This window comes from Leptodactylus fuscus, chromosome 9 (assembly GCF_031893055.1).
Source record: "Leptodactylus fuscus isolate aLepFus1 chromosome 9, aLepFus1.hap2, whole genome shotgun sequence".
Classification (NCBI taxonomy): Eukaryota; Metazoa; Chordata; class Amphibia; order Anura; family Leptodactylidae; genus Leptodactylus; species Leptodactylus fuscus.
In genome coordinates, this window is record NC_134273.1 from 13,653,720 (window position 1) to 13,674,649 (window position 20,930).

The following is a 20,930-nucleotide window of genomic DNA, read 5'->3' on the forward strand; positions in this document are numbered from 1 at the left end:
CAGTATGCAAATGAGTTCTCTTGCAGCACTGGGGGCGGGCCCCAGCGCTCAAACAGCACTGGGGGCGTCCCCAATTCTGCGAGAGAACTCTCCAGCGATGCCTCCATCTTCTTCAGAAACGGCCTCTCCCTGTGTCTTCTTCTGGCGGTGGCTTCAAACTTCTAGGCCTAGGGTAAAGCCGACTGCGCATTACTGGCAGCCACTAGAAAATGGCCGCTTACAATACTGTGTCAATGTCTGACCCAATTTTATAGTCAGCTGTTTTGGGGTACTTGAGCAGATTGCCAAGTTTATGGGAGGACAGGGGAGCGAACGATCACTCTGCTATCGGCTTGGCGCTCACAGTTGTCTTCTCAGTCACTGAATGATACCCTTATCTTTTCTGCAGATGATCCCTTTAAAGACGATCCCTTTGGTAAATCGGGTAAGTTGTAAATGTGTGACATGTTCTCTTACACATCGTGATCCGATGTGTCTGTTTGTATCACATATAATATCTTTTGACCTGTCATCACTTTATTTGCAGATCCATTTGGAGGAGATCCTTTCAAAGACTCTGATCCTTTTGCGTCTGATGTTTTCTTCAAGCAGTCTTCAGATCCTTTCTCATCTTCAAAAGCAGATCCGTTTTCCTCTTCAAATGCAGATCCTTTCCCATCTGCTAAAGATGAAACATCGGATCCATTCTCATCTTCAAAAGTAGAAAAAACAGATCCTTTCACGTCCTCCAAAGCCGACCCCTTCTCCTCCTCCTCCAAAGCTGATCCCTTTTCTTCTTCCACCACCGAGGATCCATTCACATCTTTCAAGGCAGATCCTTTTTCAGCCGCATTACCAGACACCAGCTTGGCCCCGGTATGTGGCAAACATAGTTTATATATTATTCAGTCTCTATATATCTTTCCGCAAATCCCAAAGCCTCATAGCCTGCTGAACATGAACCTGAAGTGATTTGGGAAAATTCTGAATACTATACATTACAATGACAGCACAGGAATAACGCACATTGGAGTTCGCCCCGTAGCCATAATATTATTTTTTTCCATATGCATGTAATTAGCACAGAGCTTGGCCGTACGCTCTGATGGCTGAGCCACCACTTGACTGATCCGCTCATGCACACGTACACTTGTATCAGCCAAATGTTCATGTATTCTCAATAGGAAAAGGAAAATGAACTCCTTTGATGAAGGATCGGGCATGTTGAAATCCAACCACCCGATTCCCCCATCCCCCAGCACCTACCATAGGGGGACATTTAGGTCACCACCATACACATTATATGATCGATTGATCCTGCAAATATCGATGGATTCTGTCAGTATTCATCTAATGTTTAAGGACGCAGTTTGATCAGCTATTTGGTCCTAAAAGGATCCTTGTTGGCCCAGAGATGTAGTATTCATGCTCCCTCACCAGTGATGAACCCCCATACATCCCGTATTTCTTCTTATTAGTATCAACATCCTTTGTTTTGTTGTAGAACGAGGCTGTGAAGACCAATGACCCTTTCGCCCCTGGTGGTACATTTGCTCCAGCGAACGCTGAAGCAGGTAAGTAATTCAATCTGTTATCTACCATGTTTTCCCGAAAGTAAGACAGTGTCCTACATTCTTTTTACCCCCAAAAGTCCCACTATGTCTTACTTTCGGGGTATGTCTTATATTAGAAAAAAAAATGACAGGGGTTGATGGAGTGAAGCGGCGGCACACGAGGAGTTAAGCTTCCATACATTGCAATGGGAGCGCGCTATTCAAATATTATTCGTTCATCTCTAACTTCAATTGTAACTTCTTACTAATACTATTTGAATAGCGCGCTCCCATTGCAATGTATGGAAGCGGCAGGCAGACTTTGCCGACGGCCACCGCTTAAAGGGATTCTACCATTAAAAGAAGTTCTTTCCTCTCACCACATCGGAATAGCCTTAAAAAAGGCTATTCGTCTCCTACCTTTTGCCATAGCCAGCGCCGCCTTTTTCCTGAGCTGCGTCCTCCCCTTCTGTGTCGTCTTCTTTGGGCATCATGGATGACGCATGCGCAGTCGGCTCTGGCTGCGAGAGCCTGGCTCTAACAGGCTCTCGCAGCCAGAGCCGACTGCGCATGCGTCATCCATGATGCCCAAAGAAGACGACACAGAAGGGGAGGACGCAGCTCAGGAAAAAGGCGGCGCTGGCTATGGCAAAAGGTAGGAGACGAATAGCCTTTTTTAAGGCTATTCCGACGTGGTCAGAGGAAAGAACTTCTTTTAATGGTAGAATCCCTTTAACTCCTTGCGTGCCGAGCGCTTCCATTCATTTCAATGGAAGCGTGCCATTCAAATGAATAGAAGCAGCTGGCACGTGGGGGGTTAAGCGGCCGCTGGCAAAGTCGGCGTGCCGCCGCTTTCAATCACATATAAGGCGCACCGGACAGCGCTGCGCCTTATAGTCCGGTGCGCCTTATATATGAACCTAGACAGGACTATAAGGTGCTCATGGCTAATGCGCCTTATAGTCCTGCCTAGGTTCATATATAAGGCGCACCGAACTATAAGGCGCAGCGCTGTTCGGTGTGCCTTATGTTTACTACGGTATGTCTTACTTTTACTTTTAGACATTTACTATGTCTTACTTTCGGGGTACGTCTTACATTAGTCCACCCCCCAAAAGTCCCACTACGTCTTACTATCAGGGGTGTCTTACTATCGGGGAAAGTACTCATTATTAAAGGGATTGTTCCCTTACAAATATCCTTGCATGACGGGTGCTCCATTCACCGCTATGGGCTTACCGTCACTGCAATTTCCTGCAGCCTCCTAGAAGTGAATGAAGTGACGATCACACAAGCACTCTGGTGCTGCAGTCACAGGTAGACTTTAGGGTAACTTTCAGTCCTCCATGCTCCTGATATCTAGGGGACCCAGTGATCAGACCCACTTATCCCTTGTCTATAATGGGACAACCCCTTTAAGTGTGACTGCTCTCCTGTTTGTATGTAGTGTGTATGACCAGCATAAGTGAAAGTAGATACAAGCAGATAAAACCAATGTGATGAATGTAAGTTTTGCACCATGTGACCATATTCTACAAATTCTGTATTAACAGGGAATGACGACCCCTTTGCTTCAGTCTTTGGAAACGAGTCTTTTGGTAGCGGATTTGCAGACTTCAGTGCCCTCTCCAAGGTACCCCCGTATGACATGTAGTATTGATCGACATACTTGCTAAATATTTTGTAGTAACCTTCATTCTCCATTAGAATGGCCCATTTCTCCTCTCTTTTGGTAATTCTTATGCTGTTACATGAGCTCATTTTTCTCATTTTTGTCGCCCTCCAGAACAGCAGCACGGACTCCTTCGATGGTACGCTGCCCCTGAAAGAAACAGATAAGAAAGAGACACTAAGCATCAAGAACACCTTCGAAGCAGAGTCTTCACAAACAGATACTCCACCTGCATTACCTCCAAAAACTGGAACTCCCACCCGACCATGTCCTCCCCCACCAGGTAGGTGTCCAATCTTTGTACACAATATGTATTCTTTAAACATAGGTCTTCAGTGTTCGATCAGTCAGGGTCTGACACCCGGAACCTGTACAGATCATCTGTTTGAGCAGCCTCCTAGTACCAGAAGCTGCTAGTCGATGGGCAGCATGTGCAATATAGATCCTTTGTAAGTAATAGGAGGGGAGCTGCAGTTCACCGAAACCACCACTATGCAGTGGATGGGGCTGCTGAGCTGCTTCCAGCGCCCGGACACTGCTAGAACAGCTGATCAGTCTGGGGTCTTGTGAGCCCCAAAAGATCACATACTGATGATCTAGCCTTTGTATGGGTCATTCGTCATTTGATTTGGGACCTAACAACCCCTTTAAGTTTAGGACCAGAGTAAACTAATACATCAAGTACCAGGCAATCCCCATCACACAAACTTTTCCTTATTTGGGAATCCTGCCATGATTTTACTCTTAATGGTGCTTTACCATGTCTGAAGATAACTTTGCATGGGACTATAGATGCTGGAACATTGTCGTGCTGTTCCTCTGTTATTCTTCCTGCAACTTTAAATAAATTGACAACTGGGTTTTACCACCTGGGGTCTGTGTCTCTGTACAGTCCAATTAGTGCAAAATTTTGCAGGGATCCACCTCTGTTTGATATGGAGCATGGTAGCACATAGTTGTCCTTTTATTCTTAAATGGATGGTACCAAATTTGGAAGTTATTCCCTATTAATGGTATAGTATACCACTATGTCTATAGTAGACTGAATGGAGAGTCAGTGTGCGTACTTGTGCCGCTCCATCATGTCCGGAGCCCCAGAGATAGCACGGCGCTGTAATACTTAAACTCATTACACTCAGTTTGGCGTGTGAGCTGCACAGTGAGAGCCATGGTGCCTCATTACTGCCCCCAGGGGACATGGTGCCTCAGTACTGCCCCCAGGGGACATGGTGCCTCAGTACTGCCCCCAGGAGTCATGGTGCCTCTCAGTACTGCCCCCAGGGGACATGGTGCCTTAGTAGTGCCCCCAGGGGACATGGTGCCTCAGTACTGCCCCCAGGGGACATGGTGCCTCAGTACTGCCCCCAGGGGACATGGTGCCTCAGTACTGCTCCCAGGAGTCATGGTGCCTCTCAGTACTGCCCCCAGGGGACATGGTGCCTTAGTAGTGCCCCCAGGGGACATGGTGCCTCAGTACTGCCCCCAGGGGACACGGTGCCTCAGTACTGCCCCCAGGGGACACGGTGCCTCAGTACTGCCCCCAGGGGACACGGTGCCTCAGTACTGCCCCCAGGGGACACGGTGCCTCAGTACTGCCCCCAGGGGACACGGTGCCTCAGTACTGCCCCCAGGGGACACACATCTAATATTGATGACATACCCTATGGATAGGACATCAACTGTAGAAAGTGAATAACCCCTATAACAGCCACAGCATGACGGACACATCCGTAACCCCTTTACATCTGTGTCCACCATTGACTAATGTGAACAACAGAAGCAACACTTTCTTCCATCACGTTTGTTTACTTTTGCTGTGGAGGTTTTGCAGGTTGTTTTTTTTTTTATATTGGGGGGGAGGGGGGGGATGTGAAAACAGACAGACACCAGACTTAGGGGCGTCCATCTGCATTTTCAGGTTAGTGTATGTTGCTTTTATCCTATGATAAAACCAATGGATATTAGTAATGGTAGTGTGAACCTCCCCTGACCACAGCCTTGTATAAATCTACGTCCAAGTCCTCTAAAGGCTACAGGTTTCCTTCCAATACTGAAATCTTGTATCTACAATCCGAAGGCTACATTACATGACGCGTACATATGTATGCGAGGTGTTTGTGTATGTAATGTGTGGCTGCCAGCAAGTACATGTGTTATGTTTTATGACTAGCACCTCGGAAACGTCATTGTCCTGATAGGAATGTGCCGTCCTGTTCTCTCCCTTTAGGCCAGAGGCCTCCCTCCAAGCCAGAGGACTTGTTCAAGCAAGGAGACCCATTCCAGGCATTCAATCTCAGCTTCCCCAGCGAGGTGGAGTCTGACCCGTTCACAGCCTGCAAAGGAACAGGCGAGGCCGGGAGTCTTAGTAGCTTTAACACTGTAAGTACAAACTGAGCCCCGAAGCAGTCAGGACTGTAATCCTTCATCTCGGAGCGCTGTGTGTATATCCAGGGAGTGGGTGCGAGCTCTGTATCATATAAAGCCTTCTGTATTTTATTGTTACTTACCTTGTATTGTTCTTTTACTGATTTGAAGTAAAAACCAAAACACCAATGATGTCTTTTTGTTGATTCTTTTGCTTCTTTTGTTATTTTGCTTTGATTGATCCTGCGCAGCCTTGAGGTCGTGATTTTTGCAAGGTGCCAGAGCGGTCGACCCCAATAATCTGCAAGTTATCTCTAATCCCATTTAGAGGGAATAACTTGTTTTTATTGGGAAAACCCCTTTTAATGCAATAATTCCTGCAGTATCTCAGCTCCCCCTAGTGGTGACTTTTTGCAACCGGAAGTTTACAACAGTGTAAACTACTATATAAACTAATACTTGCCCCTTCACCCACTCTGCTGCTCCTGATTCTCCGCCAGCCTTGGCCCTTCCTGCTCCAGCGATGATGTGTTGACACGACGTGCGACCACTGAGGTCGGTCCTTGGCTGTAGCGGTGATGTATAGACACCATTAAGGCCACGGATAGGCTGCAGTAGTCACATGAGGTGGAACCGAATCCAGGCGGGAATCTGCAAGTGTCAGCACTGGGGCAGCAACGGATTAGGAAGGTGAGTGTTAGTGCTTTTGTTGTTTTACACCGCTATACCAGCGATTTAACTTTATGGCAATACAGGAGGCTGCAAATCCAACCCCTGTTAAGCTGTATTGTGAAATCACTAATCCGCACTGCGTCTCTGACCTAAAACCAAAGGTAAAACTTCACGTTTTTTGCATTTGTAATTCGTAGAAGATTTTCTAGAAATTCTGCAAAACCTTGAGGAGTCCTTCCCTTTCAAGTCCCTAAACTTTGTGTTCTGCCTTTCTTCAGTTTCTTGAAAAGCTGTGTGACCGTGTAGAGCAGCATGGGTCATTCACTTCTCCCAGATTGGCAGATCATTCTACGATAATACATCATTATTAGAGATGAGTGAGTACTGTTCGGATCAGCCGATCCGAACAGCACGTTCGCATAGAAATGAATGGACGTAGCCGGCACGCGGGGGGTTAAGCGGCCGGCCGCCGTCAAAGCGGAAGTACCATGTGCATCCATTCATTTCTATGGAGCGTGCTGTTCAGATCGGCTAATCCGAACAGTACTCTCTCATCTCTAATCATTATGATAAGCTGTAATTGCAACCTGTCACATAATTACTTTTGTCCTCATCAATGGGACGTGTCCCTACACAATCTGACACAGTTTATTAGTTCTGACAATGTCAGATTGTGTAGGAATACGCTGGTTTGGCAAAGGGAATGTAACGCCTGTTGAGGTTTCAAAGAACATCACTGTTGAAACCTGATGGAAGGAGTGAAAATCAGGTGTGAACTCAGCCCAGGGCCCAGTGCAAATCCTGAATCTGAGCCCCATCACACATCATTTATAACATTAGTGCAACTGCAGAGCCGTTACGCTGCGTCATTGTTATAATGGTTCATCACGCCTCCATCTTGTCTGTCTGTGTCCTGTAGCCGCTTCAGGAATTTGTGAACAGTTTTGGATGATTCTGTGCCAGTGACTTGTGTACTTTGTATTAGGACATTAAAGGGATGCTATCATTAAAACTCATTTTTTTCTGCCTATCACGTAGGAATAGCCTTAAGTAAGGCTATTCTTCTCCTACCTTTAGATGTCTTCTCCGCGCCACCATTCCGTAGAAATCCAGGTTTTCTTCTGTATTCAAATGAGTTCTCTCACAGCACTGGGGGCGTTTCCAATGCTGTGAGAGAAATCTCCAGCGCCGCCTCCATCTTCTTCAAAACAGGGTTTTCTTCTGGCAGAGGCTTCAAACTTCTAGGCAGTATTGTAAGTGGCCATTTTCTTGTGGCCGGCAGGCATGTGCAGTCGGCTGCCCGAGGCCTAGAAGTTTGAAGCCACCACCGGAAGAAGACCCCGTTCCTGAAGAAGATGGAGGTGGCGCTGGAGATTTCTCTCGCAGCATTGGAGACGCCCACAGTGCTGCGAGATAACTCATTTGCATACCAACGTAAACCGGATTATATACTGAACGGCGGTGCAGAGCAGACATCTAAAGGTAGGATACCTTAAGGCTATTCCTATGTGGTAGGCAGAAAAAATTGAGTTTTAATGATAGGATCCCTTTAAGTATGGTGACCTTTAAAGGTAAGAAAAAAATAGCATCTACAACAGTCCCCAAGGTGTAGTATTAAAATTGGTCATAGACATTAGATTCGTGTCAACTGAATCATCCAATTTCAGTGGGACTGGCTGACCCTATCAAATGTTAGAACCTATGGATCATGCATGTACACTATATATAGGGTGAGCTGAGGAATAGCTGTCGATTATAGTAAGTTTTTTGCCGACAGCTTTCTGAAAGGAAAGGTCCTAAGGGTATGTTCACACTACAGAAATGTCCACTTCAAATTCCGCCCCTCTGGCTTTCCGCCACAGCTTTTACTGGCCAGGATCAGTAGAGCGTCTTGTGCCGTAGATTCTGCGTCCGAATCAGGTGCGGGATCCGCAGCAAGGTTGAGCAGGATGCTTTTTTTTTCAAGAGTTTTGCTTCAATCCATCCCCCTGTTGAACCCAAGGAGGAAGATTCAGGGTGGAATTTGGTACTGATTTGTTGGCGAAATCGGCCTCAAAATCAGCCTCAAATTCCACTGTATGAACGTTTCCTATACAACCTGCAATACTAGTCGCCCAACAGCTATTTCTCCCAATCCCCTTAAAAATTTAAAGGTGACCTTCTCTTTAGATAGCTGTTGTGACCCCCTTAGACACGCACACTTGGCTCGGCTGGGCATTCGTGTATTTTTAATGGGAAGAGTGGTCAGGTGTAATGCATTGCTAATCGTTGGTTGCCAATCCCAAGCAATGGCTGACTTCTAGCCTTACAGCTTGCCGTTTGCCTTATGTGATGATCTTACCAATGTCCTGAAATAATTCTCTCGCTTTTTATGAAGCCAATGTCTTCCGTCACATCTTCACCAGTGTTTTTCTGTCTGTCCTGTGATTTGTACATCCGCACCGACTATATCACCCGTCCGAGCACCGCCAACCCATCTCTATCTCCGCTTATGTCTGCTCTATGGATAAATCCTCATTTCTTCGCTCATGATTTTTTTTCCCTTCTGCTAAGACTCGCTTAGCCAGTGAATGTCTCTCTTGAAATCTGCAGTACCAGTCTGAGGACGACATGATCGAATGGGCCAAGAGGGAGAGCGAACGGGAGGAGGAGGAGAGACTACAGAGGCTAAAGCAACAGGAACAAGAGGACCTGGAACTTGCCATAGCGCTCAGCAAGTCCGAAATCTCCGAAGCATGAAACATCCGGAGCGTCGGGCGTCCTAGTAATAAAACTGTGTAGTCCCTAGAAATATTTATATAGTTTGCAACCTCTACCTATGAAGTATTTAAACATCTCTACAATCCTTGCTTGGCTAGAGACGTCTCTGGCGTTGGACAGGTAACATCATCCGTGTGTGTTCTGAACATGGCCGAGGAGTGATACTTGTATTTCTAGACGCTGTGGTCTGACCTGAGCTCCTTAAAGGTGCGGTCTCCAACCTGTGGCAGGACTACAACGCTCAGCATACAGATTGGAGACCACTGCCTAAGGCTTGGCTGTGAAACTCAGTCCGTGTGTGTGGCGGATTTACACTGTGCGGGGAGATAGACTCCTACCATCTATGATGCTAGGAGCCCCTGCCTGACTGCAAAATAATGATTACAGTACAGGAGAGTATTTTGCAAGGAGGCAGGGGCTCCTATATCATGTATGGCTTCCTCAGGCCAGTAAATACAACACATGCAGGCCGAGTTCCTTGGCCAAAACTAGCAGCCTTAAAGGAATACTCCAGAATATAAATATACCCTGTATTATGCCCTGTATCGCAAGGCCAGAGGGGGTCAAGCATGACACAAGGATTCCTTAAATCCCTGTGTCATGCACCGCCATCATTAGGCACCACACAGGGTATCAATGTTGCATGGATTGTTCCTTTCATACAACTCTGCATTGTTCCCACCCTACAAAAAATCACCCCTACAGGGTGTAATATATCCCAGACGTTATTATTAAAGAGCATATTTATCCGGCAATAAAGGTAAGTCCCTGACTCCTCCTTTATCTTGTTGTGATGTGGCACCCGGCTTTCCCAAATCTTTCAATGTGCAATGATTGTACTGCAAGAGTCAGTAAAATAGGTCATAACCCTAATATGGATGGTCTATACTGTGTGTGGTCGTACAACAAAGTGATACAGGATGATGGGTCAGGGGCTTACCTATTATTTTAGTGACTATTTATTTTTGTGTAGTCAGGAGTTTTTCTGCTCTGGCACTAGTTTTATTGTATTTGCTCCATATTTAGAAGTACTAGGGTCATTCATGTATAGTATGTGTTATACTTGTGCTCTGACATAAAGTGTACCCCACCTTTTATCATTTTGTAATAAAACAGAATCTAAATTATCTCTAGTGTTACCTAATATATCTGATAAGGCTGTAGTTAGTTGTTAAAGAAAAATCAGCTATTTGTTTCCGCCACTAGAGGGAGCCAATCTGTGTACAGCTGTGTACATCGTCTGTTGGTGACCTGAACTACAGCTGCATACAGATATGCCCCCTAGTGGTTGGCAGCTGTGCACTATATTAACAAATGAATCACCATAGCCATATCAAGTATGTTAGGAACACTCCTGAATGCCTTTATGCAGCCATAAAATAATGGGAGGGGTATCCCAGGGTCAGATATTGATAGCCTCCTCATTGTGTACCGTCAGTCTGTCTATCTGCATGGTGTACGCCTAATAGTAGCTGTGCAGGATGTTACAGCTTCACCCTATTGAAGTGAATGTAACAAAGCTGTAATACTCTGCACTGCTGTTACTTAGCAGACGGCATGCAGGTAGATGGATTGCGATAATGAGACTGCAACCCTACCACAAGTGACATGGCTTCTACAAATATCTGATCAGGGGACGGCCTGTCCTAGTGACAGATTATCAAAATCCCAACCCTGGTAAACCCCTTTAGGCCTCATGTACATGGTGGAGTCTGGGCTGGATAATCCAATCCATACGTTGGCCAGATTTCCCAGCCCCAAACCCACTCAAGAGACTGGGACTCCATCCATGTTTGGACCAGATTTTCCAACCCACATTCCCCCGTGAGCATTGGACCTTTAAATGATGCGGTGCACATTAAGGACGGCTATTGAAAAATGTAAATGAGATTTTAAATAATGCCTAATTTGCACCTACAGATTACAGAGGTTTTACATTGTGCCCAGTGGTGTTCAGAAAGCCCACCTGACAGATGTTGCACCCTTATTCGTCGCTCTTTGTAACACACCAGTTTTGCAGTAGTTCGATGGTGTTGTTTATATTGCTGAGGTTATCCTTATCCTACACTTTTGTGGTATAAAATGTGCCCTTCATTTATATTTAGTATCTTCACCAAATGCAGACAGGTGCCTTTATGTGCAAAATACTTATTGGAGGCAGGTTGCAGCCAATGTGTCGGGGAGTAGACCTGCCTTCTTCAATCCAGTGCCAAATCCACCCCACAGTATATACGGAGCATTGTGTGTGGCTTCATTATGTGTATGCTTTGTAGCTGTGGTTTTCCAGCTGTTGTAACTAGGCTTTCCTTCATCCCATGGTGAAAAATCCAGCTCGCTGCTGTTGTCCTCTGTTTCTCCAGCTGTTATAACTAGGCTTTAAAGGGAAAAAATCCAGCTTATTGCTGTTGTCCTTTTTCTCCAGCTGTTGTAACTAGACTTTCCTTCACCCCATGGGGAAAAATCCAGCTTGTTGTTGTTGTCCTTTTTCTCCAGCTGTTGTAACTGGACTTTTCCATCATCATGGGGGAAAAAAATCTGCTCATTGCCCTTATCCTCTATAAATCCAGCTGTTGTAACTAGGCTTTCATTCACCATGGGGAAAAATCCAGCTCATTGGTCTTGTCCTCCATTTCTCCAGCTGTTGTAACTAGGCTTTCCTTCACCCCATGGCGAAAAATCCAGCTCGCTGCTGTTGTCCTCTGTTTCTCCAGCTGTTATAACTAGGCTTTCAAGGGAAAAAATCCAGCTTATTGCTGTTGTCCTTTTTCTCCAGCTGTTGTAACTAGGCTTTCCTTCACCCCATGGGGAAAAATCCAGCTCATTGCTCGTCCTCCATTTCTCCAGCTGTTGTAAATAGACTTTCGTTCATCATGGGGAAAAAAAATCCTGCTCACCGCCCTTGTCCTCTATAAATCCGGCTGTTGTAACTAGGCTTTCATTCACCATGGCAAAAAATCCATTTCGTTGCTCTTTTCCTCCATTTCTCTAGCTGTTGTAACTAGGCTTTCCTTTAACAATGGAAAAAATAATTTCCCTGCTCTAGCCCTGTCTTTTTATACCCATGCAAAGTGACTTGTTGGCGACTCTCCTTGACATCCATGGGCAAGGGCACAGGTGCCTTCTACATCCCTTTTATGGGTCAATTTTAAGATAATTATGTTCCAACTACAGACGTGCCAATCCACAGCATTTTAGTCGAAATTCCATACTGCTGCAGCATACAGACTGCCATAACCTGGGCTGCAGCATGCAGACTGCCCTAAACTGGTGCGGCGCCCCCATGGGCCAATTTCTGTCATTCCAATATGTCAATGAATTGCATGACTTTCCAACCCTGGGGTAACTATACCTCCCAGCATGCCCTGATGTGCACCCCTTTGATCATCCCCAAAACCTTTCATCAGGTGCCGTCTGATACCCAGGCTGTGGTGCGCGTGCACGTCGTGTCATCTGTTCGTGGTGATCTTGGTGATAACTCGTGTTCATTGGCCACTTACTGATCCTTTATAACACTTAGACATGGATTTGTGAGTTCTGAAGCGAGAATACCTAACATGTCTTAACTAGACCCCGCTGCTCTGTATTTTGTAACCGTTCCAAGTCTGGATTTAGCCATAAATAGCAGAAACCAAAAAAGTGCCAGTTGTTCTACCCCAGGGGTCAGTAACCGTCGGCGCGCCGGCTGTCCTGAAACCACAGCTCCCAGCATGCTCGGCTGTTCCTGAACTCCCATAGGAGTAAATGCTGAGAGTTGTAGTTCACAACAGCCGGATTGCCGAATATTCCTGACTCCTGCACTACCCTATTGGTGCCTCAGTACCTGGACTCATATGCACATTCATGCAATATTCATGCAATATTCAGACCCATACTCTTCCAATTCTCATACAACCATTTTCCCCAACTCTCTCCTCTGCCATATTTTTATATTTTTGCAGTACTGTTTGGAAATGTTGAGATTTTTCATATTTTTGCACACAATGTAGACTTGTTAAAAGGGATTTTGCATCCTCTGCAGTAGACTTGTAGGCAACATTGGTTACGGCTCCCGTTGTGGGACCAAGGATCCCCATGCCACCCTATGACCTTCACCAATGTAAGAGGCGTTGCAACCCAAAGGTACTGCAAAAAAAATCCAGCAGTGCTCGATCTCGTTGCAGTTGTGACACCCTCAGGACATTAGTGAAAGGGTTGCAGGGTGACGTGGCGATCTTTGGTCATGCAATGGAAGTGATTGCTTGACACTAGAAAAACATTGCCATTTGACTTGAGAAACAAAGCCCTGCCTGACCATATTTAGTTTTAGTCTCTGAGCTTCATTCACTTGACAGCTGCAGTACCAGACCCAACCTTTGGGCTAGAGCGGCGCTGTTTTCTCTTGTTTGAAGACATGATTTCTTCTAATGTCATAGCATCTATGTTCAATTCTGTCTCAAGACGGGTAAGTTCTGGCAAATAACATACCCCTTTAAAGGGGTTTTCTGGCCCGTAATGTATGTGTCATACCAATAAATTATCCATAGGAAAGGTCATCGGTATATGACCTATGGAGGTCTGACGGCCGGACCCTCGGTGCAGTCTGCTCCTATCCAAGTAATAGAAATGGAATGAACCTCAGCTCCTATTACTTGAATTGGAGTAGACTGTGTACACACTTTGCATTCACTGAAGCAGCTGATCTGTGTGGGGTCCTGTTTTGGGATCCACACAGGTCAGATACTGCTGACCTATGTTATGGATAGCGCTTCAGTATGATGCATGTATAAGGGGCTGGAAAACCCCTTTAATAGAGATGAGCAAGTAGTATTCGATCGGATACCTCCCCGCCATAGGGATGCGTGTAAGCGGCCGAACACCAAGGGGTTTAGCATGTCGAATATTCGATGCGTTTAACCCCTTGGTGTTCAGCCGCTTACACACATCCCTATGGCGGGGAGGTATCCGATCGAATACTACTCGCTCATCTCTACCCTATAAGCTTTAGTACACGTTAAAGGTGTTGTCCTACAATCCACAGTATAGAAGGTCTGGTTGCTGGGCCCCCCAACGATCAGCTGTTTGATGGAGTGTAAGATACGTGCCACGGGACTGAGTGCTGTCACCGCTATCTATGGAGCCCCGGTGCACACGACCGGTCACTCCGTCCTATTAAATGGGGTCACTAGACCCCTGTCCTGGTCCTTGGGACCCCCAGCGTTCACAATCTTATCACCTATTAAATGCTTTGGTGTTAGGACAATCCCTTTAACAAATCTGATCTTTGTACCTTACTGCAGTGTGTGAGTGACCCCGAATACTCGGTACATCTTCCTCGCTGTATTGCACAGAATATATTGTGTTCATGTTTTGTATTCTATTCTATATCACGGATATCTGGGATCTACGTGTCATTATACAATGAAGCATGTTCATATACACGTGTGGATGAGTATCCCCCCTCCCCCAATCCCTCCTTGACCTACAATGCTATATTATACGTGTACACTAATGTTTTACAGAAATATAGAATCTATTTGTTATATTGAAGACTATGTGGACCAATATTATTATTATTGTTACTATAAAACCTGTATATATCCTTCCTATATTATATGTTCATCTACTGACGTACAGCTGATCCCCCGCTGGAATTCTAACCGTAACCACTATGGGAAAAAAAAAATGGCAAAGATGTCTCCTCCCTGTGTCTTGCAAGGGTTAATGTCACGTTGCGGCGTGCTAGGATCCTCCGCACGGTCCCCGGGATGGATGACAGCTTCTTTTACATGACTCCTTTTGTGTTTTGTTTTTTTCTATGTTTTATCGCAGCTCGATGTTGTAATTATGGACATAAAATGTAAGTACGTAATAAAGTGTAAATTGCTAAAGACTCGGATTTCATTGTTTTCCTGCACAGCCGGAAGTCGCAGAGAAACACGGTAAAGTTCTGTTTGGTAAAGGTTTCGAGAGCAGGAATTTTTTCCTAACCAACCATGTAGTGAATGGATATGAAGTGACGTGATCTTGAGTTTGGCTTATCACAGACTTGGGGTATGTTCACATTGAGGCGGATTTAATCTGAAAATAGATGCCAAATTCCGCCCTGACGCCGCCTCCCATTGTTTTTCAATGCAGCGCCTTGAAGGACTAAGCATCTTGCTCAATCTTACTGCAGAACCCGCCGGTTGAACTGCTCTGCTTAAAGGGATCTTATCATTGGGTACCATTTTTTTCTGACTAACACGTAGGGATAGCCTTAAGAAAGGCTATTCCTCTCCTACCTCTAGATGTCTTCTCCGCGCCGCCGTTCCGTAGAAATTCCGGTTTTCTTCTGTATTCAAATGAGTTCTCTCGCAGCACTGGGGGCGTCCCAAATGCTGTGAGAGAAATCTCTAGTGCCGCCTCCATCTTCTTCAGGAATGGGGTCTTCTTCTGGCGGAGGCTTCAAACTTCTAGGCCTCAGGTCTAGGACAGAGCCAACTGTGCATGCCCGCTGGCCACAAGAAAATGGCCGCTTACACAGTAATGTAAGTGGCCATTTTCTTGTGGCCGGCAGGCATGCGCAGTCGGCTGCCCGAGGCCTAGAAGTTTGAAGCCACCACTAGAAGAAGACCCTGTTCCTGAAGAAGATGGAGGCGGTGCTGGAGATTTCTCTCGCACGTAGGAATAGCCTTAAGAAAGGCTATTCTTCTCCTACCTTTAGATGTCTTCTCCGTGCCGCCGTTTGGTAGAAATCCGGGTTTTGTTCGGTATGCAAATGACTTCTCTCGCAGCACTGGGGGTGGTCCCCAATGCTGCGAGAGAACTCTCCAGTCCCGCCCCCATCTTCTTTTGAAACGCTCTCTCCCTGCGTCGTCTTCCGTCCTGGGTTTTATTCTTCTAGGCCTCAGGCAGAGCTGACTGCGGCCATTTTCTTGTGGCCCAGGCATGCACAGTCATCTCTGCCCGAGGCCTAGAAGATTGGAACCCAGGATGGAAGACGACACAGGGTAAGGCAGTTCCAGAAGAAGATGGAGGCGTCGCTGGAGAGTTCTCTTGCAGCATTGGGCCCGCCCCCAGTGCTGCATGAGAGCTCATTTGCATACCGAAGAAAACACGAATTTCTACCGAACGGCGGTGCAGAGAAGACATCTAAAAGTAGGAGAATAGATTTTCTTAAGGCTATTCCTACGTGTTAGGCAGAAAAAAAGATATACAATGATAGGATCCCTTTAAGGAAAGCCAAGAGGGAAATGGGGCTTCTGCCTTAAAACCATTCCTGCTGTGTGAACAAGCCCCAATTGGCCATTTTGGAGTGTTTGCTCCTTGGATTGTTGGATGAGATGCCTTAGATACAGCCCTGGGGTGGGGGCGGGGGGCAAGTGATATGGGGTTAAATGAACGGAGGTCATGTAAGATGTATTATATGTTTTACAGACAGGAATAGAACTGCTTATCTATCAAGGAGATCTGCAACGCATTTTCAGATGGGTTTTTTTTTGACCTTGTGCTAAAACTTCCAAGGGCTTCTGAGACATCTCTGAACACTGGGCTGCGATACCAGATGGAGGCGAGCGCTGTCCAATAATAAGGAGCGGTGTGATGACATAGAAGCGTTATCCGATTCATTGCAAGGAATTCCTTGTACATTTGGAGAGGAGATATTGTTGTAATATGAGGAACCTCTGTATTATAAAAAAAGAGAAAAATTAGGATATGTTTACATGGAGCGGATACATTGAAGACACAAGCCACAGGTTGGGGAACGCTGCGTTACACTATAGGTGGGAATAGATTGGCGCTATCATTGAGGTCTATGGAGTTTTCTAGGCATGGCCTGTACAGGGAGGGGGAGGATATAAGCTGTGACATCATCTAATGAATGGGTCAGTAGTGTTATCTATAGAGGTGTTATCTTCTATTCTAAAGACTCAAGCTCAGCATCATAAAGTAAAAGAAAAACCGCAGACTGCTCCCCTCTCCCATCTATGCTTAGAACAGCGGCCATGCTGCAACTTGTAGTACAGAAACCCATAAGACCCGTCCCCTTTTATCCAAAATATCAGTATTTCAGTCAATACCACGGACACACATCACCTGTCGGACCTTCATAGGTCAGTATTTGGTTTGCTTTCCAATGGCATCCGAAACACAAAAACAAGGCCCTGTGTGATGACGCCGTCCGCTTTACCTGTGTGATGACGCCGTCCGCTTTACCTGTGTGATGGCGCCGTCCGCTTTACCTGTGTGATGGCGCCGTCCGCTTTACCTGTGTGATGGCGCCGTCCGCTTTACCTGTGTGATGGCGCCGTCCGCTTTACCTGTGTGATGGCGCCGTCAGCTTTACCTGTGTGATGGCGCCGTCAGCTTTACCTGTGTGATGGCGCCATCCGCTTTACCTGTGTGATGGCATCGTCAGCTTTACCTGTGTGATGGCGCCATCCGCTTTACCTGTGTGATGGCATCGTCGGCTTTACCTGTGTGATGGCGCCGTCCGCTTTACCTTGTAGTATTTGTTGGACAAATTCTTGGAAATGCCAATATTTGATTTAATTTTACAATAGTTTTTCCCCTTTCCCGCAGCGTCCGTCATCTCTGCTCTGTGTTGCTTTTGCAAACACAACGTCGGCTTGTTTTCGTACGGCATTGTGACGGTGTTATGTTGTACACCTGACTTTCCAGGATCTCAGCGCTATAACAATGTAACCTCCCTGTGACACGGCTGAGAAACTACAAGCTGCGGTAGGTCGATGCCCTGAGCTTCCTTACACGGTGTTAAAGGGGCTATCCAGCGTTTCGTTATCGTTGTCCGATTATTAAAGGGGTTCTCCATCACTTACTTCCTCTGGGGTTTTGTATGTAACAATCCCAGGCTGGTTCCGACTTTGGATTGTGAGATTCGCACCAATCCAAAGTCGGAACACAACTTTGGATTGGTCCTTGAAGGTGCTGTGGTATTGGACGCCAAGATGTTAGTAAACTTTGTAATATATTTTATTTTAAGGGATCCTACCATTAAAACCTCTTTTTTTGTGGATAAGACGTCGGAATAGACTTCAGAAAGGCTATTCGTCTCTTACCTGTAGACGTGGTCTCCGCCGCGCCGTTCCTTAGAAATACCGGTTTTTACCGGTATGCAAATGAGTTCTCTTGCAGCAATGGGGGCGGACCCCAGCATTCAAACAGCAATGGGGGCGTCCTTACCGCTGCGAGTGAAGTGTCTCCAAGCACCGCCTCCTTCTTCGTCAATGTCTTCTTCCGACACAGGCTCGTAACTTCTAGGCCTCGGGCCTTGGGCAGAGCAGACTGCGCAGGCGCACAGGTCACGGGAAAATGGCCGCTTGCACAGTATTGTTAGCGGTCATTTTCCCGTGGCCTGTGCGCCCACGCAGTCTGCTCTGCTCTGCTAGAAGTTACGAGCCTGCGCCGGAAGAAGACATTGAAGATGACGCTGCAGACGAAGGCGGCGGCGCTGGAGACACTTCTCTAACAGCGGCCCCATCGCTGTTTGAGCGCTGGGGCCCGCCCCCATTGCTGCGAGAGAACTCATTTGCATACTGGTAAAAAACGGTATTTCTAAGGAACGGAGCGGAGATCACGTCTAACGTAAGAGACGAATAGCCTTTCTATTCCGACATTTTATCCACAAAAAAAAAAAAGGTTTTAATGGTGGAATCCCTTTAAGGAAATGTTCTGTTTCTTCCATTATTTCCCTCCTTAGTCCTTGGATCAAATCCGTACATAGATGTTCAGCTTTAAACTGTAGTCAATACAAGTCTATGGAGAGGGGGAGGAGGAGACTCCTCTTCACAAAACAGTGACTGTTTTATCTCACAACGGAGCTGGATTATCAGGTAACATATCATCCAGCCATGCTGTGAGACAAATGTCTCACCAGATGCTATAAATGGTGTCTTGTCTCTCTGCCCTCTGTTTCCCCCTCTCCATAGGGTAGAATGGAGTGAGGAAAACAAGCTTCTGCCTAGTGTGCTGTGGATCCACTAGGTGGCGCTGTCTCCTGTGATTGTTACTATGAGACACAAACCAGATGGATTAGGATTAGAGTTGCATGTAGGAGAGACATAGTTAGCCTCTACTTCAGCTATTCACCACCCAAAAATGCGGCGTGTCTGGGTGTGTTGGTTGTGATAGGAGCCGACCAGACCGCACATCTAACACTACCGGAGCTGAAGCAGTGCCACCTACTGGATCCATGACACACCTTATATAAACCACTCCATTCTAGTCTCAACCCTCTCCATAGACTTCTTGTAAACTGATCTATCTGTGCACTGACTTCTATGTATGGGCAGGATCAGTGACTGTAGAGATAAGGACGTAATTAAAGGAGCGGGCGCTTTTCTTTAATAAAATATATTACAATGTTTGAGTCCACCTTAAATCTTACAAGTTGCTGCCTCCAGGGGTCGCACTCGTCTCTCCCACAGATGCTCCGTCAGATAGGACGCAAGGTCCGACTTCAGTTTGCCCTATTTATTAAGCCATCTAGGCTCTACCCTATCCCTTTAAGAGTAATCCATGAGCACCCCAGGCTCTAGAGCCGATGCTTGCTCTTCTTTTCTATGTTTCCATGGAGTTCAGAATAAACTGCTTACACTGCAATATATCCCGTAACGTTAGGAAGAAAACGCGTCTAGTTGATGCCCGCAGCGAATTGTGACACAGAAATCCATTTTCCCTTTCTGTCCGTGACTATGTCCCCTAATGACACAAATACTGCCAGAAAATCAAAAGATGAACGGAAGTTTTAGTTACGCATGAAATTCAGATTTTACCCGATACCTACAAATGCGTTGTGGCTTAGATTGTGGCGGAAAATTTGGTTCTGGTATGAAATATTACATCGAGATTTAGGGCATGAGGCATCTATAGGGTTACTACAGTATACAATAAGATAAAATAATCCTTTAGTGTCAGAGGTGGGATCTGGGTATGGAATAGCATAATAGACTATGCTTAAAGGTAATTAAAGGGGTTGTCCGGACCCCCATTGATTTTTCATGCTGATATAGGTCATTAGTATGTGATCTGTGGGGTCCGACACCCTGACTCTGCACGGATCAGATGATCCAGCAGTCACAAGCTCCCAGCATGCGCAGGCTGCTCCTATTCAAGTAATAGGAATGGCGCTGCAATTCCCCAGAACCACCGGGCTGCGCTGCACAACTCGCCCATTCCCCAGCAGCACAGCTCATCTGTGGGGGGGTCCAGGTGTCGGATCCCCACAGATCACATATTAATGATCTATCCCAATGTGAAAAATCAATTTGGCGCCGGAATACCCCTTTAAGTTCCCATTCTGAAATCAGAATGTGCCCCAGAGGGGTGATACGGAGTCTGGCATCTCATGGCGCAGTCAGCGACCCTGCATGGTAACCAATGGATAACACAATGTGGGATGTGATGATGACAATGCGCCCACTTGTTGTAAAGGGAGTTACTTACCAGTGCACTTACCAGACCTGACAGCAGGGGGCGTGCAGCTTGCTGCTTTTATGTTATACTTATGCTGCACTATTTATATATATGGTAATGCATTCATACTTTTGCAGAAATAAAATGTACATTTGTTTTTTCTGGACAGACTTAAAGTATGGTAGATCTCCGCACCGCAACCATATGGTAAGTACAAGTGCATGGTCACAGTTTAGTACCACGCCATAGCTGCCACGTCTTAATATACCCTCAGGCTTCAGTCGGACATCTGTTATGCAGCTCCATGTGGGAAGTGTGTGTGTGTGTATTTATCTATCTAGCTATATACAGTGTTGTGCAAATGTTTTAGGCAGGCATGGAACAAATGCTAGAGGAATGTTTCCAGAACTAGAAGGGTTAATAGTTTAGAAAAGAGACCGCAACCCAAGTCGCACGTATGAAGCTCAGAACAGACTTCCCCGGACAATGGTTTACAGATGACTTTTGGCTGTTCTCAGCTCGGGACAAACAGGAAA

General features: G+C 46.1%; 1 protein-coding gene across 2 annotated transcripts in view; it reads left to right on the top strand.

The window, feature by feature from the left end:
• EPS15 (epidermal growth factor receptor pathway substrate 15) overlaps window positions 1-9,390 on the top strand; it is a 55,322-nt gene extending 45,932 nt beyond the window's left edge. For both annotated transcript variants that reach the window (XM_075287662.1, XM_075287664.1), the window contains 7 exons: window positions 389-424; window positions 527-855; window positions 1,484-1,553; window positions 3,086-3,165; window positions 3,319-3,487; window positions 5,432-5,583; window positions 8,833-9,390. In XM_075287662.1, the coding sequence (XP_075143763.1) occupies window positions 389-424; window positions 527-855; window positions 1,484-1,553; window positions 3,086-3,165; window positions 3,319-3,487; window positions 5,432-5,583; window positions 8,833-8,979 (983 nt within the window). In that variant the 3' untranslated portion in view covers window positions 8,980-9,390. The remainder of the gene's footprint in view (window positions 1-388; window positions 425-526; window positions 856-1,483; window positions 1,554-3,085; window positions 3,166-3,318; window positions 3,488-5,431; window positions 5,584-8,832) is intronic.
• Window positions 9,391-20,930: the final 11,540 nt, after the last annotated feature.